This window comes from Rhinatrema bivittatum, chromosome 2, assembly GCF_901001135.1.
Source record: "Rhinatrema bivittatum chromosome 2, aRhiBiv1.1, whole genome shotgun sequence".
In the NCBI taxonomy this organism is placed as follows: domain Eukaryota; kingdom Metazoa; phylum Chordata; class Amphibia; order Gymnophiona; family Rhinatrematidae; genus Rhinatrema; species Rhinatrema bivittatum.
In genome coordinates this window covers 778,416,538-778,438,292 of record NC_042616.1, presented here as the reverse complement: position 1 = coordinate 778,438,292, position 21,755 = coordinate 778,416,538, and the positions used below count along the sequence as shown (strand labels likewise).

Genomic DNA, 21,755 nt, shown 5'->3' with positions numbered 1-21,755 from the left:
AAGCCCCAGGAGCTTTTCCCGCTCAGGGCGGGTGCGGCGGCCATTTTGGCCACGGGCCGCGAAATGGCGCGGGAAACGGCAGGGCCTGCAGCCCTGCCCCCCGCGTTTTCTCCTCAGCGAATTGCGACGGAGAGGGGTTCCTCGGGGGACCCGGGGTCCCAGGGGAGTCCCGCTGAAGTTTCTTCCGGTTCCGGTTCGTTTTCAGAGGACTTTGCGCTCTTGCTGCGCAAAGTCCTGAAATATAAGAAGAGCAAGCGCGGCCGGAGGGAATCCCGCAAGGCTCCACGGCTGAAGAAGTCCAAGAGGCCATCGGGGGTTGCGGAGGTGCCCCCGAGCGCTTCGAAGGCAAAACGGCCTCCGCGTGGCGTCCCACAGGAGGCAGACTCAGATTCCTCCTCTGGTTCGGACACTGATTCCACTGAAGAGCCCCAACAGGGGGCCGACGAGGTGGCAGCGGACGGATCCGCTCCGTCCGGCGCAGGAAAAGGATCACAGGCAGTGGAGGGAGACGATCCCACGGTGGTCCGGCTCTTCCGCAGGGAGGAACTGCCGCCCCTAATTCCAGCCATTCTCCAAGAGCGGGGAATAGAGGCCCCTCCGGTAGTGGTTCGGCAGGAGGCGAACATGGATCCGGTCCTGATAGGCCTCACGGGCCCGGCAGTTGCTTTTCCGTTTCATTTTTCTTCACGGACATCCTGTTTCGCGAATGGGACACTCCAGAATTGGGTCTGAAGGTCAGCAAAGCCATGGACAAGCTTCACCCGCTCCCGGAGGATGCGCTGGACCTTCTCAAACTGCCCAAGGTGGATTCAGCGGTTTCTGCGGTAACGAAGAGATCCACCATCCCAGTCATGGGAGCGACAGCCCTCAGGGATCTTCAGGACAGGAAGCTGGAAGTTCAGCTTAAGAATATTTTCGAGGTCTCCGCGCTCGGAGTACGAGCCGCCATCTGCACGACTTTCGCGATGCAAGCTAGCTTGCGCTGGGCTCAGGTTCTTCAAGCCAATGCGGATTTTTCTGCAGGCGAGGCAGCGCAGGCGGATAAGTTGGAAGCGGCGATAGCTTATGGCGCAGATGCGCTCCACGATCTGCAGCGCACCTCGGCGAGATCTATGGTGGCTGCTGTTTCGGCGCGTCGCCTCCGGTGGCTACGCAACGGGGCGGCGGACGGCTTTTCCAAGGCTCACCTCGGGGCGCTACCATTCAAAGGTAAGTTGCTGTTTGGCAAGGAATTAGACGATTTAATGATGTCCCTGGGGGAAAACAGGGTTTTCAGGCTGCCCGAGGCTAGATCCAGGTCTTTTTCCTCCCGTACCCCGCAGTGGCAACAGCATTCCTTTCGGGGGAAGCGCTTCGGACGGCAAGGCGGACCCCTGGCGATCACAGGGGCCAAGTCTTCACAATGAAAGGTGGTCGGCCCATCTCCCGCCGCAGCCCCAGCACTCCGTTCCCAACGTCGGGGCGCGGTTGATGTCTTTTTTCGAGAGATGGGCCGGTGTAACGTCGGGCCTGTGGGTCCTCAACGTGATAAGACACAGCTACGCGTTAGATTTTGCTCGCACTCCAGGGGACAAGTTCCTCGTCTCGCCCTGCAAGACCCCCGAGAAGAAGGTGGCGGTGCTAGACACCATCCGACGCTTGGAAGGCTTAGGGGCTATTTCCCCCGTCCCGGTCAGCCAACACGGCAAGGGCCGTTATTCCATCTACTTCATCGTCCCAAAGAAAGACGGCACGTCCAGACCAATTCTGGATCTCAAAGGGGTAAACCGATGCCTTCGCGTTCCTCACTTCAAACTGGAGACGATTCGCTCCGTCATAGCCGCGGTTCTGTCCGGCGAGTTCCTGGCCTCCCTGGATCTCACGGAGGCGTATCTTCACATAGGCATTCAGCCATCGTTCCAGCGCTTCCTCAGGTTCTGCATTCTGGGACGGCATTACCAGTTTCGTGCGCTCCCGTTTGGGCTCGCGACGGCCCCCCGTACATTCACAAAGGTGATGGTGGTGGTGGCAGCGCAGTTGCGCCGGGAAGGTCTCCTGGTCCATCCTTATCTGGACGATTGGTTGATTCGGGCGAAGTCCGAGGATCAGTGTCGGATGGCGGTGGCCAGGGTCCTCCATCTTCTGCATTCCCTAGGATGGGTGGTCAACTTCAAAAAGAGTCATCTGGCCCCCACGCAGACCTTGGAATATCTGGGAGCGGTGTTCGACACGAAACAGGGCAAGGTGTTCCTGTCGCACAACCGGGTATGCAAACTGCAATCTCAAGTGAGGCGCTTATTGTCTCTCCGCCAACCGCGGGTCTGCGACTACCTTACGGTCCTAGGGTCTATGGCTTCAACGCTAGCACTGGTGCCCTGGGCGTTCGCTCATCTGCGACCATTACAGTCGTCCTTACTGTCCCGCTGGAAGCCGGTCTCGGAGGAGAGGTCCAGCCTGCTCTGGTGGCGGGATCCCAGTCATCTGTCTTCTGGAGTCTCCCTTCTAGTGCCCGATTGGATAGTGGTTACCACGGATGCAAGCCTCTCCGGTTGGGGAGCGGTCTGCCTAGGGAGCTCAGTCCAAGGCCTATGGTCAGTGTCACAAGCCCAGTGGTCTATCAATCGCCCGGAGACCAGAGCGGTCCGTCTGGCCCTGCAAGCTTTTCTGCCGTTGCTGCGGGGAAGGGCAGTCCGAGTGTTGTCGGACAATGCGACCACCGTGGCATACTTCAACCGCCAGGGCGGGACAAGGAGCCCCCAGGTAGCGGAGGAGGCTCAGCGCTTGATGGCCTGGTCGGAGCTGCATCTCAGCAACATAGCAGCGTCTCACATTGCGGGAGTCGACAACGTGCAGGCGGATTTTCTCAGCCGTCAGCGCCTAGATCCCGGAGAGTGGGAGCTGGGGGACGCAGCGTTCCTTCTCATTTGCGAAATGTGGGGTGTGCCCCACGTGGATCTGATGGCCACGTGGCACAACGCGAAGGCCCCGCGATTTTACAGTCGACGTCGAGAACGGGGGGCAGAAGGCGTCGACGCGTTGGTGCTTCCCTGGCCGACGGATGTGCTGCTTTACGTGTTTTCCCCCGTGGCCGATGATCGGCAAGATTCTACGGCGCATAGAGTTGCACCCGGCCACTGTGATCTTGGTGGCACCGGAGTGGCTGCGCCGGCCGTGGTTTGCGGACCTCGTCCAGCTGGCGGTAGCGGCTCCCCTTCGGCTCCAAGGAATGGCGGGCCTACTCCGTCAGGGCCCTGTCTGTTTGGAGGATGCGGATCGCTTCTGTCTCATGGCATGGCTTTTGAGTGGACGCGGCTGGAGAGAAAAGGTTTCTCAGATGCGGGGGTGGCTACGTTGCTGCGTTCCCGGAAACAGTCGACGTCTATGGCTTATGTCCGAGTCTGGGTGGTCTTTGAGGAATGGTGCGTGCAGCGTGGGGTGGACCCCATTTCGGCGTCGGTCTCCGACATTCTGGCGTTCCTCCAGGCAGGTCTGGCCAAAGGTCTGGCATGCAGTTCTCTACGTGTCCAAGTAGCGGTGCTTGGTTGTTTACGAGGTAAGGTCCGTGGTACGTCCCTGGCGCTTCATCCGGATATTTCTCGTTTCCTTCGGGGTGCTAAGCACCTTCGCCCTCCATTGCGTCTCCCTTGTCCGGCTTGGAACCTCAATTGGATTCTCTCCGCTCTCTGCACGGCGCCGTTTGAGCCCTTGAAACGCGCAACTCTTAAGGATCTCACTTTAAAAAAAAAAAAACACAAAAAACTGCGTTCTTGGTAGCAATTGCCTCGGCACGGCGTGTTTCCGAGTTACAGGCCCTGTCCTGTAGGGAACCTTTCTTGCGTTGTTCGGATTCCGAAGTTTCTTTGCGGACGGTTCCCTCCTTTCTTCCGAAAGTTGTGTCGTTTTTTCACGTGAATCAATCGGTGGAGTTGCCCGCTTTCGCGGGAAGGGAGTCCTCCGATCCAGAAGAAAGGGATTTACGGAAGCTTGACGTGCGGAGATCCCTCCTTCGATATCTGGAGGTCACTAATCCGTTTCGGGTCACAGATCATCTGTTTGTCCTGTTCTCTGGTCCAAAGAAAGGGGCCGCAGCGTCACGCACAACGATCGCCCGTTGGCTCAAGGAGGACATTGGGTCGGCGTACTTGGTACGGGGGAAAACCACTTCCTGCGGGCCTTAGGGCTCACTCGACTCGTCCTCAAGCGGCGTCTTGGGCGGCAGCTTCGCAGGTGTCGCCTCAAGAGATTTGCAGGGCGGCTACCTGGAAGTCATTACATACCTTTATCAGGCATTACCGGTTGGATGTCCGGGCTACCGATTCCGGAGGGTTTGGAGAGAGGGTACTCCGAGCGGGACTCTCTGCTTCCCACCCTCGTTAGGTTTGCTCTGGTACATCCCAGGTGTCCTGGACTGATCCTGGTACGTACAGGGAAAGAAAAATTAGTTTCTTACCTGATAATTTTCGTTCCTGTAGTACCAAGGATCAGTCCAGGATCCCGCCCGCAGTGTTGCGCTGAAGTAATGGAGAGTCCGCTCTTGTTCTGAATTATTCTGTTCCGCTTGTTTAGCTCTCTCGGTTGGAGAGTCCGTTTCCAGGAGGGGTGTTTCTTTCCACGTTCTATTAGCGGTTTATAGATAGTTTAGTTCTCTGGTTGTGTTCTACTTTGACATTACGTATGACTGAGGGGCTGTGACTGGCACAGGGGCATATATGGCTCCGCCCACAAGTTTTAGTCTGTCTCCATCTACTGGTGCGGAGTCACAACCCAGGTGTCCTGGACTGATCCTTGGTACTACAGGAACGAAAATTATCAGGTAAGAAACTAATTTTCCTTTGTGCTGCCTGTAAGAGAGGAAAATGGCGAGAAGTCTGGCGAAGCCCCTCCAGCAGGGGGTTCGTTTTAGGTTCCCCCTTCAAACGCTGCGAGAGCGTGCAGATAGTCCCTAACTGCTATGGAGACGGAAAATACTGAAGAGCTGCACTTCCTGCAGGGGTATATGTACTAGGGGCTGACGTCAGATTGAAATCTGATCTGTCTCCAACTGCTAACAGGAGTACACTAAACCCATTGGTCCTGAGTCCATCTGATACACACTAGGAAAGTATAGTTTGTGCTCACACATTTTAAATGCATTAATGGTTCTAAAAAAATAGAAAGGACGTAATGTTTTAGGCTGCCAAGGATGTGACTTAAAAAAGCTGCATAAATTTGCATCTTAAAAAATATATTAGCCAAATAAAGGAACCAGTAATACTCAAACAGAACCTAATTTATCGGGAGCATATTTTTGGAATTGGAGGGTTGAGAAATGTTTTGGGTTTAGTTCTTGTGAATGGAGGAGGGAGAAGGATAGTTATTGCTTTGTTTATATTTTTGATAAATATTTTAATGTATTTTGATATACTGCTTATGAATATGCGATCGTATTTTTTATATACTGCTGGTTTGTTATATTGCCATGTTGTAGAAAGGCGGCGTATAAATTGAAAATATAATGTAATATAATAATGTAATGGTTTTCTTTCAGCAAATTTGTTATGGAAATATTGTTTCTAGGGACAAATTATTTTTTTTAACTGCATTTTACCTTTCAATTATTCGGTATACGTGTTCTGAAATTTGCACTGTGCATTTTCTAAGTTACTATTACAGGCGTCAAGTCACTCAAATATGTTTTTGTCAACTGTGGGCAAAATGTTGGGAGACTATTGAAACTGTTGAAAAAGTAGAAATTTGATAAACAATTTGTGACTATTCCTGTCTCATGGCTTTCCTCTGCCTCCAAACCTATCAAAACATCATTCAGATACTAAACTTTATTCTAGCAAATGTAAACACTATGCACCCAAGCCAAGTACTGAAAAATTGCTAACTACTTGCCATGCAATCAGCTAGGGTAGTGATGGCCAACTTTAGTCCTCAAAAGCCACAGAGAGGCCTGATTTTCAGGATATCCACAATGAATATTAGTGAGAAAGATATGCATGTACTGCCTTAATTGTATGCAAATGTATGTCATGTATATTCATTGTGGATATCCTGAAAACCAGACCTATTTATGGCTTTTAAGGACTGGACATGCCCACCCTTGAAATAGGGAGTCTTATATTCACCCCTAAGCTGTGCCCACCATGGCTCAAAACAGGCCAATTTCATGAATCCTTCTAAACACAAATTGTGCTTCCAAGTTAAGCTGCACTCTTCTGGCATGGCTGCACTCAATTCACACCATGCAGCTTCCCAGGGGTCTCCCTGAGCCACATAAACCACCCACTGAATATTTGTGGAACACTATCCCCAGACGCAGATACTTTCCCCAAATTGTTCTGCTACTAACATAAAAAATTCAAAGGTTGACCTCTCTATTAACCTTGAGGCCACAGTTTCACAGTTTTAGCTGCTGTTTGTGGTGATGAGGTTTAATGTCCAATCAGACTATTACTGTTTCACAATACAATCAGAATACAAACAATTCCACTGATTCTGAAGCGTTCTCTTTTTACAAATCATACTGCTTGTCAGCAGGACAAAGACCCAAGAGGGTTGTCATGCAGGTGTTTCATTAAAGTGTACCAAAATATTCAGATGCGGCAACAGAAAAGGAGTCAACTTTCTCCAGCACATACTTTGTTTGCCCATCCAATAGACTTGCACATCTCACTGCCAGGCCCATACGACTCTTGTAAGGCTGCAAACCCACTTGTTTGCTTGACCATAGTATTCTCCAAGTAAGAACATAAATGCCATGCTAGGCCATGCTAGGCCAGTCCTGATGCCAATGAAAAAAGGGGGCTATTGTCCGACCCTAGACTTAAAGGGCTTGTACAAGTATCTTATGAAGGAAATGTTCAAGATACTTTCCCTGGTACCATTATTCCCTTTATAAACAAACTATAAACTGGCTATGTGGAAAGACTAAAGTTAGGACTCTCGAGCTTGGAGAAGAAATGACTGAAGGGAGATATGATAAGAGGTCTATAAAATAATGAGTGGAGTGGACCGGATAAATGAGAACAGGTTTACTCTTTCAAAAATTACAAAGACTAGGGGACAAGCAATGAAGTTACCATGAAAATACATTTAAGACAAATAGGAAAAAATATTTTGTAACAACGTAAACTTTGAAATTCATTGCCGGAGAACATAGTAAAAAACTGTTAGGGTAGCTGTGTTTAAGAATAGTTTGGAAAAGTTCCTGGAAGAAAAGTCCATAAACCATTATTAAGATGGACTTGGGGAAATCCACTGCCTATCTCTGGGATAAGCAGAATGGAATCTATCATCCTTTTGGGATCCTACCAGGTACTTGTGACCTGGATTGACCACTGTTGCAAACAGGATACTAGACTTAATATGTTAATTTTTTTATGTGCACATTCAAATGGAATTTGTATCGATCACATGATAGAATTAATAAACTGGCAGATCCATCGTTTTTCTTAATGGGCTGGTTCGATTATTTAAATTGGTCATATTGTCCACGTGGCTCTGCCTTTTACAGATGCTGCGTTTGGTGATAAGCCCAAGAGAGACCTATATATCTCTTTGGAAAAGTCAAGATTTCCATTGAAAAAACATTATACTCCCATATAAAGAAAGAGGTTTTCCAATTCCAAACTTTAAGAATAACAAGATGGCCTGTCTGCTTAGATATGCTAATGACTGGTTATGCCATATCTTAAAGTTATGTGATCTGGAAATAGAAAAATATTTAGTGAACCCTCTTAAATCAGAGTTAGCATAAAATGCAAAAGTCAGAGCCTTATCAAGAGATGATAATGAACAATAATATACCAATTAGATTAATCAAACAGGCTTGGAAGATGATTAGGAAAAATAAAATGTTTCTCCACATTTTCCCCATTTGCCACTTCAAGGAAAGCAGAGTTGCTTACCTGTATCACTTGTTCTCCAAGGCGAGCAGAATGTCAGCTCTCACACATGAAGCCTGACATGAAACTTTGGTTTTAAAGTACTTTGAACATGCCCTACAGAACATGCACAGTATGCCATACTGCCACACATCCACACAGGGGCATCTTCAGTCTATCATTTAGCATAAACTTGGAGAAACCAACTTCAAGGGGACTCAGGTGGGTTTTGTGAGGACAGACATCCTGCTGTCCTCAAACACCTGTTACAAGTAAGCAGCTGGCTTTCTCAGAAGACAAACAGGGTGGCAGTTCTCACACATGAAAAATCCCTATCTGACTCAGTAAGGCAATTTCTTATGTTCTTAAATGGAATGGCATCTGCCATTCTCTGGATAAAGCCAGCAAAAGAGGTTCTCACAAGAAGAATGTCTTCTTTCCTTTGGAGGAGAGGAGTAAGAGGGAGACCCATTGACTCCTTCTGATCAGAGAAGTCCTCAGAACCATAGTCGTACCCCCAAGAATATTCCGAATCTGAGTTTAACTGATAGGCTGGGGGGAGTAGACCCAGACCTCACCTGGCTAACAGTCAAAGCCTCAGAGAAGGGTGTACTTGACAGTTTGGGCCCAAACCCTGATGAACTCCTGTGCCTCAGAGGACTTTCACCACCCAAAGAGCTAGAGATAATCATCAGTGTAGCCATTCCCAATGTAGATTCCTTTTCAGGAACTATTATTAGAACCATGCCACTAGGTGTCACCATGTATTGGCTTGACCTCCATCTGCATGGCACCGATACTGATGCACTGTATCTTTCAGTATTATGTCTCCTGGATCTTCCTATCCAATTCCTCTTCAAATTGCCAATGCCAAAATGGCCTGAGAAGCAGGAGGAAAGGCCGCATCTTCCTGGAATAGCAGAGGTGTATAAATGGCTGACTGCTGAACGCTAGTGTGATTCAAGAGTTTGCAGAGAGGATGAACTCATGCATGTTTTAAAGTTATCTTCCAAGGAAGCAGAAATTTCTTCCTAGCAGAAGCAGACACAAGAACCATGAAACTGAAGAGGACCCTGCATGAACACATGGCAGTATGGGATGCTCAAACTTCTAGAAATTTTGAAATCAAATTTCTGCGACAGTCTCCATCTGCCATCGCTACCCATGTTTGAGGGCTGCCATTCTGTTTATCCTCCAAGAAGTGCAAAATTTATGCCGGGTATGCTAAAGATTGGGAGAATAGTGGCCTTAGAAAGGTTAAAGATTTCTATTTGGCTGATGCAGGCATTATATACTTCTTCCAAACTTAAAAAAGAGGTTTAGAACTAATAAACCTTTTTATGCATTTCTGCAAGTACTTCATTAATTGACTTCTATCTTGAAGTTGGTCAACAATGCCTTCTGATTGCCTCCTTTGATGTTTTGATTACAAAACAGATATCTGCATGGTTGCTTCTGCCCAAGATGAGGACTGTGGTAGAATGGGCTGAAGTCAGCAATACTAGCTGGGGCTCTGCTTGATAACATCACCCATCTGTGTGCACTTCAACATTTTGCTTTCTCTCAGAGAAACATTATACTTATTTTATCCAATTTTGCTTTACACTAATATAATCTTATTATGCACAGTTCTACCAGCCATATTGACCCTGAAGGAAAATTCCCCGCTTTGCAGGTTTTGATGTCCTTTATTACACTTACTTAAGAATAATCAAAATATAGTACATAAACTTTGAGATCAAACAAGTCCTTTCTTCGGATGTGATATCAAAAGCTAAGGTAACAGTATCAATTGAATATTCTTACACTGATACAAGAAAAATTACCAAAAAATACTAAAAATTCTACTAGTTACTCTTCAGACTTTACAGCATACACAAGTGTTCCTCAAACTAGTCCCAAGTATGTCTTAGCCAGACTGGATTTCAAGATATCCATATTGAAGATGAATGAGATAAAATGGCGCAAAGCATGCAAAACTCACAGGTATTCACTGTGGTTATCCTAAAAACCAGACTGGCTGGGGATACTCCATGACCAACTGAAGAAACACTGGTACAAGGCCATGATAGTGGTAGTTTCTCACATTTACATTATTCTGTTTGATTTTACTTTAGCTTAATAATCATGAAAAAAGTAGTAGTAGTTAAGTATTTTTTTTGGAATAATGTTCCTTGTTACCTGAAATATGATACCATACATCCTTAGCTAGTTGCTCAATCATTACTTGAACTAATTCAAATACATGTTACTTACCTGCTCATTCATAGCACCCTCTTTCAATGAATACTGTAAACACTTTTTATCTTCTGGAAGATATTCCCGCTCTTCTTCATCAAAACTACTAGTCTCTTCATCCTCTGAGCTGGCTGGGTCATTAGCAGATTTACAGTCCTGATTAAAACCTGATGGCTTTTGGTAACTATGTTCACTTATAATGTAAGTCTCTTCCATCTTTTGGGGTAAACTAGGTTGCTCTTTATGGGTGTGTCCATATAGTGTCCTTTCAGGTGGACTAACAGTGTCATCAAAAATCAATTTCTTTTCTACTCCAAGAGTTACTTGGTCTTGCTCTTTCCAGGTCCCTGAACAGGCCCAAAAATGAAGATCAGGATGCTCTTTATTCCTTAAAAGAATGGAAAACAAAATCAGTATTAGGTTTCTTTCTGAGAAAAATCGTTTGTTTGCAGCAGGAATTTCAGCATTATGGAATTCACTTCAAACTGGGTTTAAAGGAAGAGAAGGATGGTTTAAAATTTTGTAAAAACTTAAAAACATGGATCATGACAGTGGTTTTAATGATTAGAGTTAAATTAAGATGCAACTGGCCCTCTCCTGAAGTTTTGATAGTTCAGTATGTAACGCTATGGAATATTAGAATAAAATTCATGCTTAATTGTTTATGATTGTTTTGTTACTGTGATTATTTTGATTGTTTTAATTTTATGTTATTAATCGCTTTGGTAGACTTGTCTGGAAATGATTTTAAATAAATAAATGACATGTAAGTGACAATCTGCTCCAATGTTGATGGAACAAATATTTCCTGTACTCAAAGATAATCTAAAATATTTATGAACCCAGAGATATTTATAATACTCGCAAGTTAAGCTACAGCAAGTGTGATAGGTATCAAAACAAGTTAAATGCTTAACCAAATTGTAACAGGGCACAGAGTACACTCTTAGACCAGCATGAGAAGAGAGGACTGGGAGGTAGCTCCCCCCTCCCATGGTGGCTGCAGGCCAAAGGCAGAGCAGGAGAAGTGGAGTCTGAACTGAGGTCAGGACAGGAGGCAAGCGAAAGTATGGTCAAAATCTAGCTAAGGTCATGGCAGACGGCAGGTAAGGCAAGGTCAATATTCGAGCTAGGGTCGTGGTACACGGCAGGCAAGGCATGGTCCCTGTCTGGGCTAAGGTCAAGGTAGGTGGCAGGCAAGGTGTGGCCAGGATCTGAAGTCAATATGGAAAGCTGAGGAGACAAGGCACGGGGAGGCACAGCAAGATAGGCAGAGGCTAGGTCAGAGCAAGGCAGGAGGGCTGGAGCACGACATGGAGGAAAACACAGGAACCGGACAGGAAGAAGAAGCAACTCACACTGTAGGTGGGTGCATGGCAGAGGATCTGTTGTTGAGGCATCGAAGTGGGATACACCCAGAGATTAAGTACCCCTGCCGCTGATGTCATGATCAGGTGCTTCAAAATTAATTTCAGGTGCAGGACCTTTAATTGAAGTTGGGACACAAACTTGCCCAAGACAGGATCTGGGGGGAATCAGAGCAGGAAGCATGGCGGTGTTCAGTGCAGGAGGTAAGGCACACCTACTGTTGGTGCAGTGTTACAAAAATAGGCCCAGCTCCAAGTTTCCTGTGGCAGCTCAAGGGTAAGTTGTGCAGCAAGAGTTTGAAAATTATATAGCACGTTTACAGAAATCTGAATGTATTTGCATATTAATAAACCTTACTTTTAATTTTACTTTATTAAAAAGTTTTTTGACATTGCTGGTCTCTAGACAATTTGTTTGGCTCTTTTGTGTGTGTAGGGGTAAGGGAACAATGCTTAGTGCTGGGAAGAGTAAAGGAGGATAGAAAATGGAGATGGGGAGGGAGAGGGAAAGGGGGATCATGAAGGTGGATAGAAAAGGTATCTCAGAGAAGGACAGGGGATCAAGGCACAGAGGGAGTGTAGGAGAAAAATGGGGGAATTCAGGGAGCAGAGATCGCAAGAGGAGGGAAGAGAAACGAGTTGAGGAAAAGGAAGGAGAAAGAGGGAGAAGAAAGAGGGGATCCTGGACCAGGGAGGAGGTGATGCAAGATAAGGAGAAGGAAGAAGATCAACGATTACACACTTCTTTCTGATGCCGAGCCCTTCTCTCACTCACTCCAACTCCTATGCCCAAAATCTTTCTGAACCCCTCATACTCTACACCCCCTTTGATCTCCTCATTCCATTTGCACCCATCATGATCTCCTCGTTCATTCTCCACATCTACTCCATTCTCCTTGCTCTCCTCTCCACTCTCTCCCTCCCTTTTTCTTGGCACTCTCCCATCTCCGTATTTCCACATTCCCTCTGTCACTTTCTTCTTTCACTCTCTTTCTCCTTCTCCTATGATCCCTCATTCTCTTTCAGTCACTTTCTCTTGGCACTCTCTCCTTCCCCACTGATCTCCTCACTCACTCTTCCAACCACTCCCACAACACCCTTACTCTCCCTCATCCACTTTCCTTCGCTTATAATCCCTTCGCTCACTCTTCCCATCTGACTCCTAATCCGATCACTCAAGCTCCCATGTTAGCTTGCAGTTAGCAGGACAACTGCATAGCAGACATCAGGCCTTGTCCTCTTCCTATGCTATCGGGACCAGAGTGTCAAGATTTGAACCATGTGGTTCAAAACATGACAATCCTGCCCCTGCAGCAGAGGACGGTGCAGCCTGAGATCTGCAATGCTGCTTTCTTGCTCCTAGCCTAAGATGACACAGGAAAAGTGCTTGGGAAAACAGTGGAAACTATTCCCAAGATCAAAATCATAGAGCATATAGAAAGACATGGTTTAATAGAACACAGTCAACATGGATTTACCCCAGGAAAGTCTTGCCTATCAAATCTGCTTTATTTTTTTTGAAGGGGTTAATAAACTTGGGGATAAAGGTGAACTGGTAGATGTGGTGTATTTGGATTTTCAGAAGGCGTTTGACAAAGTCCCTCATGAGAGGCTTCCAAGAAAACTAAAAAGTCATGGGATAGGAGGCGATGTCCTTTCGTGGATTACAAACTGGTTAAAAGACTGGAAACAGAGAGTAGGATTAAATGGTCAATTTTCTCAGTGGAAAAGGGTAAACAGTGGCATGCCTCATGGATCTGTACTAGGACCGGTGATTTTCAATATATATATATATATATAAATGATCTGGAAAGGAATATGATGAGTTAGGTTATCAAATTTGTGGATGATACAAAATTATTCAGAGTAGTTAAATCACAAGCGGATTGTGATACTGGAAGATTGGGCATCCAAATGGCTGATGAAATTTAATGTGGACAAGTGCAAGGTGTTGCATATAGGGAAAAATAACCCTTGCTGTAGTTACATGATGTTAGGTTCCTTATTAGGAGCTCCCACCCAGGAAAAAGATCTAGGCATCATAGTGGATAATACTTTAAAATCATTGGCTCAGTGTGCTGTAGCAGTCAAAAAAGCAAACAGAATGTTAGGAATTATTAGGAAGGGAATGGCTAATAAAACGGAAAATGTTATAATGCCTCTATATCGCTCCATCGTGAGACCGCACCTTGAATTCTGTGTACAATTCTGGTCGCCACATCTCAAAAAAGATAATAGTTGCGATGGAGAAGGTACAGAGAAGGGCAACCAAAATGATAAAGGGGATGGAACAGTTCCCCTTTGAGGAAAGGCTGAAGAGGTTAGGGCTGTTCAGCTTGAAGAAGAGACGGCTGAGGGGGGATATGATAGAGGTCTTTAAGATCATGAGAGGTCTTGAACAAGTATATGTGAATCGATTATTTACACTTTCAAATAATAGAAGAACTAGGGGGCATTCCATGAAGTTAGCAAGTAGCACATTTAAGACTAATCGGAGAAAATTATTTTTCACTCAACGCACAATAAAGCTCTGGAATTTGTTGCCAGATGGTATGGTTAGTGCAGTTAGTGTAGCTGGGTTCAAAAAAGGTTTGGATAAGTTCTTGGAGGAGAAGTCCATTAACTGCTATTAATCAAGTTTACTTAGGGAATAGCCACTGCTATTAATTGCATCAGTAGCATGAGATCTTCTTAGTGTTTGGGTAATTTCCAGGTTCATGTGGCCTGGTTTGGCCTCTGTTGGAAACAGTATGCTGGGCTTGATGCCCCCTTGGTCATACCCAGCATGGCAATTTCTTAAGTTCTTAGGTTATTCGTGTGTGACTGACTTTAGAAGTTAAAACCATTTCCACCCACCCTAAGCACAATCTTTCATTTACAGTATATACTTGAATCCCAATTAAAAGGACAAAAGGGATTTTTTTTATTAATACTTGAAATTTAGTAAATATAATTATAAGAAATATCTTGATTAGGAAAAAAACAGCACTTACAATTAAGAAGGAAAAGCAATAAAATACAACTGTTAGATATTGACTATTTCACAAAAAGGATAAGATCTAATATACTGTATCACCAAGAGAAGGAAATAAAAAAAATATAAATGAGGAAAAGAAGGACATTTTCACAACTATAGTCAATTGGGTATTTAGAAAAAAATGAGTGTAACCCTGACCTTATAAATAGATTAATTGCTATCCCCCCTTCCTATCACTGGCAAACAAATACACCAAATAAATTTAACGGACTTTATATGAGATTAAGGATCCCTACTCCCTTAACAACTTTAAATAACTAATAACTCAAGAATATAAAGAATCAAACAGCAATCCAACGGTGATCCAGTGAACTGCATAGAATGCCACATGTACTGTATAATTAATTGTCTACTAGTTGGAGAAAGGTTGTATGTGTGCATCTCATTCAAAGAGCTCCTGGCTCTCAGAGAACAATTTTGATTTTTGGAGGCTGAAGTGACAGACCTGGAGGCACTGAGGCAGAAAGAGCGGTATAGAGAGGAGACCTTCACAGACATAACAGGACAGTCCCACTTCCAGTCTGGCAGCTCCTGCACTTGGAGGAGCAAAGTCAACTGGAAGGGCAGCATCACGCTGGTGTGGCAGGGAATGATTCTGTAGCTGGGACCTGACCTCCAGATGATGTATTATCCTCCAATACATAGGATGTCTCTCTAAGGACATATGCCCAGGAGGAAAGGGTTAGGATGGCTTTTGTAGTTAGCGATTCGTTCACTAGGAATGCAGATAGCTGAGTGGCTGGTAGGTAGGAGGATCGCTTGGTAACTTGCCCGCCTGATGCGAAGGTGGCAGACCTCATGCATCACCATTTTGGACAGTACTGTGGAGAAGCTAGATGTCATGGTACAAGGGAGTACCAAGACCATAGGAAGGTTCTGAAAGACAAATTTAGGCTTTTAGATAGAAAGCTGAAACACAGAACCTCCAGGTCAGCATGCTCAGAAATACTTCCCATTCTATACAGAGGACTCCAAAGGCAGGCAGAGCTCCAGAGATTCACTAGGTAGATGAGGAAATGGGGCAGGAAAGAGTGCTTTAGATTTGTTAAGAACTGGGGAACACTTTGGGGAAAAAGAAGCTTATTCCAAAAGAATGGGCTCCACATTATCAAGGATGGAACCAGGCTGCTGGCACTAACATTAAAAAGGAGATAGAGCAGCTTTTAAACTAAATCAAGGGTGAAAGACGACAGTTACTCAGAAGGTGTAAACTGGAAATAAAAATAAAGTATATTTGAAACAAATCACACCTGTGAAGGAGTCTGTTAGACCACTAGATGACCAAGAGATGGCCAAGTTGTGCTCAGGGAAGACAAGGCCATAGCAGAAAAACTAAATTAATTATTTGCTTCAGTTGTTATTCAGGAGGGTACTGGGAAGAAACCAAAGCTGGAAACACTTTGAGAATGCTGATTTAGAGGAGCTGAATTAAATTATGGTGAGCCAAGAAGATGTAATAGAGCAAATCAACAAACTAAAGAGTAACAAATCACAGGAACCAGATGGTATACTCCCCAGAGTTCTGAAAGAACTCAAAAATGAAACTGCAGACTTATTTCTTGGAATCTCTAACTTCTCATTCAAAAAAGCTACAGTACCTGAGGATTGGAGGGTGGCCAAATAAACACCAATTTTTAAAAAAGGGATCTAAGAGTGATCTGGGAAACTACCAACCAGTAAGCAGGACTTTGGTGCTGGGGAAAATTGTAGAAGTTATTATGAAGAACATAATTATTGACCATCCAGATAGCCACAGACCAATGGGGCAGGGCCATCATGGATTTAACAAAGGGAAAGCAAATGTTGCTTACCTGATGTAACAGGTGTTCTCACAGGACAGCAGGATGTTAGTCCTCACAAATGGGTGACATCGAGGATGGAGCCCACCACGGAAAACTTCTGTCAAAGTTTAAACAGAACTTTGACTGGCCCCTACTGGGCATGCCCAGCAAGGCACTGACCCTGCAGCCAGCAGGGGTCTCCCTTCAGTCTGATTTTCAAAGCTACAGGCAGTGCCTAGAAAGTAAAAACAAAACGAACCCAACACCGCGGGGTGGCGGGCGGGTTTCGTGAGGACTAACATCCTGCTGTCCTGTGAGAACACCTGTTACATCAGGTAAGCAACATTTGCTTTCTCACAGGACAAGCAGGATGGTTGTCCTCACAAATGGGTGAGTACCGAGCTGAGGATGTCCTGACTTGCACCAAATGCTCCCAACGACGTGCAACAGGCAGTACAAGTGGGGTGGAATTTGGGAAAGGGCATCCGCACCCTACCGGGAAGGTGGAAGGGTGTTGGTACATCAGGTTGGAAAAAGGTTACGCAAGACAGATTGGCCGAAGATGGAGTCCTGTCTTCCAGCTTTGTCCAAACAATAGTGGGCTGCAAAGGTATGGAGAGAACTCCAGGTTGCAGCCCTGCAGATGTCAGGAAGCGGCACCGATCGAAGGTGTGCCACTGACGTCGCCATGGCCCTCACAGAGTGTGCTTTGACACGGTCTTGGAAAGGAATGCCAGCCTGCTCATAGCAGAAAGAAATGCAGTCCGCCAACCAGGAGGAAAGAGCCTGCTTACCCACAGGTTGTCCTAACTTGTTAGGATGGAAAGAGACGAATAATTGAGTGCTCTTCCTGTGAGAAACTGTACGGTCTAGGTAAAAGGCTAGAGCTCGTTTACAGTCTAGGGTATGCAGGGTCTGTTCTCCAGAGTTGGAGTGGGGCCTGGGAAAAAAGATAGGTAGTATGATGGATTGATTGATATGAAACTCAGAAACTACCTTAGGTAAAAATTTAGGGTGAGTGCGGAGTACCGCCCGGTCCTGCAGGAGCTTAGTGTAAGGCGGATAGGTAACTAGGGCCTGTAATTCACTAACCCTGCGAGCTGAAGTGATAGCCAAAAGGAATAACACTTTCCATGTGAGATACTTTAACTCACAGGAGTGCAGAGGTTCGAAAGGAGGTTTCATTAGACGACCAAGAACCAGATTAAGGTCCCAGGATGGGGCCGGAGGCCGTAAGGGTGGCTTCAGATGGAGCAAGCCTTTAAGAAAACGTGTTACTAGGGGTTGTACTGAAATAGGGACACCCTGTACACCTTTATGGAAGGCGGCTACCGCACTGACATGCATCCTAATGGAAGAGGTTTTAAGACCTGATTCAGAGAGATGCCATAAATAGTCCAAGAATTTGGAAATTGGACAGGAAAGGGGATCAAGGGACTGAGAAGTGCACCATGATGTGTACCTTTTCCATTTGTATGAGTAAGACTTTCTTGTGGAAGGCTTTCGTGAAGCTATCAGGACTCGAGAAACGGAATCTGAAAGGTTGAAAGGCTGAAGGACTAACCTTTCAACATCCATGCCGTCAGGGACAAGGCTTGGAGGTTGGGATGGAGGAGGCATCCGTCGTTTTGAGTGAGCAGATGCGGGTCCTTTCCCAGAGGAATGTGCCTGCGGATGGAGAGATCCTGGAGTATTGGAAACCATACTTGGCGTGGCCAGTAAGGTGCTATCAGGATCATGGTTCCTCCGTCCTGGCGTAGCTTCACGAGAGTCTTTGACACAAGAGGAAGTGGGGGGAATGCGTAGAGCAGACCGGTTGTCCACTTGAGGGAGAATGCATCCCTCGGCCGAGAGTTCTGGCTCCGAATGAGAGAGCAGTAATCGTCCACTTTGTGGTTCTGAGGGGACGCAAAGAGGTCTATGCGGGGAGAACCCCACTTGTGAAACAGAGAGGTCGCTACCAGAGGATCGAGTGACCACTCGTGCGGTCGGAAGACACGGCTCAGCCGGTCTGCCAATACATTGTCTACTCCCGGCAGGTAAGTGGCCCTGAGGTACATAGAGTGGGAGAGGGCTTCCGCCCAGATCTGCGCAGCTTCCTGACACAGAAGGAAGGAGCCTGTGCCTCCCTGCTTGTTTATGTACCACATGGCCACTTGGTTGTCCGTCTGGATTAAGATTATCTGATGAAAGAGATGATCTTTGAAAGTGCGGAGCGCATAGCGGATTGCTCGAAGTTCCAGGAAATTGATCTGGTGTTCGGCTTCCTCGTTGGACCATAACCCTTGGGTTTGAAAATTGTCCACATGGGCCCCCCAACCGATGTGGGAAGCGTCGGTGGTTAGGATAACTTGCGGATCCGGTGGAAGAAAGGGTAAGCCCTGAAGGAGGTTGACCTGAGTCGTCCACCAGGTTAAGGATAGGCGCAGCGCTTGTGTGACTGTGATTATGGAGGACAGAGGCTGAAAAGCTTGAATCCATTGTTGTCGTAGAGTCCATTGTGTTACTCTCATGGCTAGTCTGGTCATGGGAGTGACTTGAACCGAGGATGCCATGTGTCCTAGGAGAACTAGGAATTGGCGAGCTGTGGCAGTGTCTTGAGACTGGAGCTGGTGAGCTAGGGACATGAGAGTTTGGACCCGTTGTAGCGGAAGGTAGGCCTTTGCCTGTAAGGTGTCCAAGTCTGCCCCAATGAAAGATAAGGTTTGAGATGGGACGAAGCAAGATTTCTCGTAATTGACAAGAAACCCTAAGGAAAGGAGTGTGTTGATTGTCAATTGTAGGGAGGACCGGGCAATCTGAGGGGTGGAGGCCCTGATCAGCCAGTCGTCCAGATAGGGGTATACGTGGACACCTTCCTTCCTGAGGAATGCTGCTACAACTACGAGGCATTTGGTGAAGACCCGTGGAGCAGATGCCAGACCGAAAGGCAGTACTCGGTATTGATAATGGTCGCGGCCTACGAGAAACCGCAGATATTTGCGATGGGATTGTGTTATCGCAATATGGGTATAAGCTTCCTTGAGGTCGAGGGAGCATAGCCAATCCCCTTTCTGCAGCAGAGGGAGTAACGTGCCCAGGGTTACCATCTTGAACTTTTCTTTTTGCAGATACTTGTTGAGGGCTCGAAGGTCTAAAATTGGACGTAGCCCTCCTGATTTCTTTGGAATTAGGAAGTATCTGGAATAGAATCCCTTGCCTCGTTGAGAGGGAGGAACGAGTTCTATAGCATTTGATTGCAGAAGAAGAGATACTTCCTGTTGTAATTGAGCCAAATGGCTGGATAGACTCCACGCTTGAAGCGGCGGGGAGTCTGCCGGAAGAGTTATGAAATTGAGGTGGTAACCCTGTGCGATAATCGCCAGCACCCACTGGTCTGAGGTAATCCGTATCCAATGCTGTAGAAAGTGGCACAGACGACCCCCTACAGGGATGTGGGGGAGTGGGATATGGCATGTGCTCCGAGTCGGGAAGTCAAAGGCCTGCCGCAGGCCCGGGGGGTGGGGCTACAGCAGGTCTTTGTTTCCGAGGTTGGCGTGGCTGAGGTCTGGTGGAGGATCGAGCCGGACGAGGCCTAGTCGACGGAGGGTAATAACGACGTGGCCGAAAGAATGACTTTTTGGAGTCCTTCTTAGGTGGTGGTTTGGAGGATACCTCAGATGGAACAGACGAAAGTTGTTTCAACGTCTCGTGGTGATCCTTCAATTCCGCCACAATTTGTTGAATCTGTTCTCCGAACAGATTATCCCCTAAGCAGGGTAAATCGGCTAGACGATCCTGAACCTCTGGGCGAAGGTTGGATGATTTTAACCAAGCCCAACGTCTGGCTGAGATGGCAGTAGCTGAGACTTTCGTGGAAGCATCGAAGATATCGTAGGCCGTTCGGATCTCGTGCTTCCCAGCTTCAAATCCTTTGTGAAGGAGGGCTTGAAGCTGTGGCTGGTATTGGTCCGGTAAGGTGTCAGCGTAGTCCTGCATTTGTTTAAGGATAGCTCTGTTGTACTGAGTCATATAAAGTTGGTATGAAGCTATACGAGATATCAACATAGCCCCATGATACACTTTCCTTCCCACACTATCAAGAAATTGGTTGTCCTTGATAGGGGGAGTGGAAGAGTGTGGCTTTAAACGCTTGGCTTTCTTTTGCGCAGACTCAACTACAACAGAGCGATGATCCAGTTGAGACTTCTGAAATCCTGGTGCTGACTGAACGAGGTAGGTTGAGTCAGCTTTTTTATTGACTGGTGACACAGATGAAGGTGATTCCCAGTTTTTCTTTAAAAGATCCAGAAATACTTGGTGAATGGGGATGGAAGCGATGATCTTGGGGGCATCCAGAAATTGGAGCAGTTCCATCATTTGGTGCCTGTCATCGGTCTCAGATTGCAGCTGAAAAGGCACAACTTCTGACATCTCCTTTACAAAATTTATAAAGGAGAGATCTTCAGGAGGAGATCGTTTTCTACTCTCTGTAGGAGATGGTGGGGATGGTAAATCTGTATCTGAAGATGAATCATCACCCCAGGTATCATAAGGATCATGTAAGGTTTGCTGTCCTGAAGGACCTGGTAGAGGATCCAAAGGCATCGATGGAACCGGTGCTGCAAACGGAACAGTGAACGGCATCGAGGGCTTCGGGGCCACCGATGGAATCGGTGCCGATCTTGGAATCGATGGAGCCGAAGGATAAATCGGTGGAAAGGTATGTGAAGGCACCGATGGAACGACACCGGACGGAGGAATCCGGAACGGTGTTTCTCCTGTCGATGAATGTCCTTCCGGAGATGATGGTGTAGTCGGTGCTAATGAAATCACCGATGGAAGGGCGCGCATAAGTGCCTCCATACGATTTAGTATCGGTGCCAACGCTTCCACTATAGGCTCGGTGGTCGGTTCCATCCTTGGTGGCAGAGTCGGTGCTGAGGTTGGTGCCTGAGGCGGTGCCGGAATCGGTGCCGGAGGCGGTGCCGGTGGAGGCTGGAATCTTCGCATCGCATTCTCGATGGCCTCCTGGACCAGCCGGTCCAGTTCTGCCCGGAGACCAGGGGTAAGCATACCCGGCTCGACGGGAGAGGGAGGCTGAGGCAGGGCCGGAGGGACCACCGTAACCGGTGGGATCACGGCCCCCGCACCCCGGGAGGGTGAGGGTTTCCTCGGTGCCTGCGAACGAGACGTGGACGGTGCCAGGTCCGACCGAGGCTTTTTCTTCGGTGGCTCGGCCTGTTCAGAGGTCGATGGTTGCGGATCCTCGACGGGCCGAGACTTGTGCCGTCGATGGCGATGCTTATCCTTCCGATCTCCTCGGTCATCCGGGGAGGGGACAGGAGTCGACGGCCGAGAAGTCATCGATGGTGGACGGTCACCGGCGGGTTGGCGATGGTGGTGCAACTTCGACGGTGCCGGTTCCGATGACGTCGATGCTATCGATGGCGTTGGGGTGGGTGCATGGAAGAGGAGCCCCATCTTCTCCATCCTGGCCTTG

The 21,755-nt window shown here is 47.0% G+C and overlaps 1 protein-coding gene across 3 annotated transcripts in view; it reads right to left on the bottom strand.

Moving 5' to 3' along the window:
• The window catches only part of PHF20L1 (PHD finger protein 20 like 1), a 375,592-nt gene that overhangs the window by 7,947 nt on the left and 345,890 nt on the right, over window positions 1-21,755 (bottom strand). For all 3 annotated transcript variants that reach the window (XM_029592049.1, XM_029592050.1, XM_029592048.1), the window contains exon 20: window positions 10,107-10,476. In XM_029592049.1, the coding sequence (XP_029447909.1) occupies window positions 10,107-10,476 (370 nt within the window). The remainder of the gene's footprint in view (window positions 1-10,106; window positions 10,477-21,755) is intronic.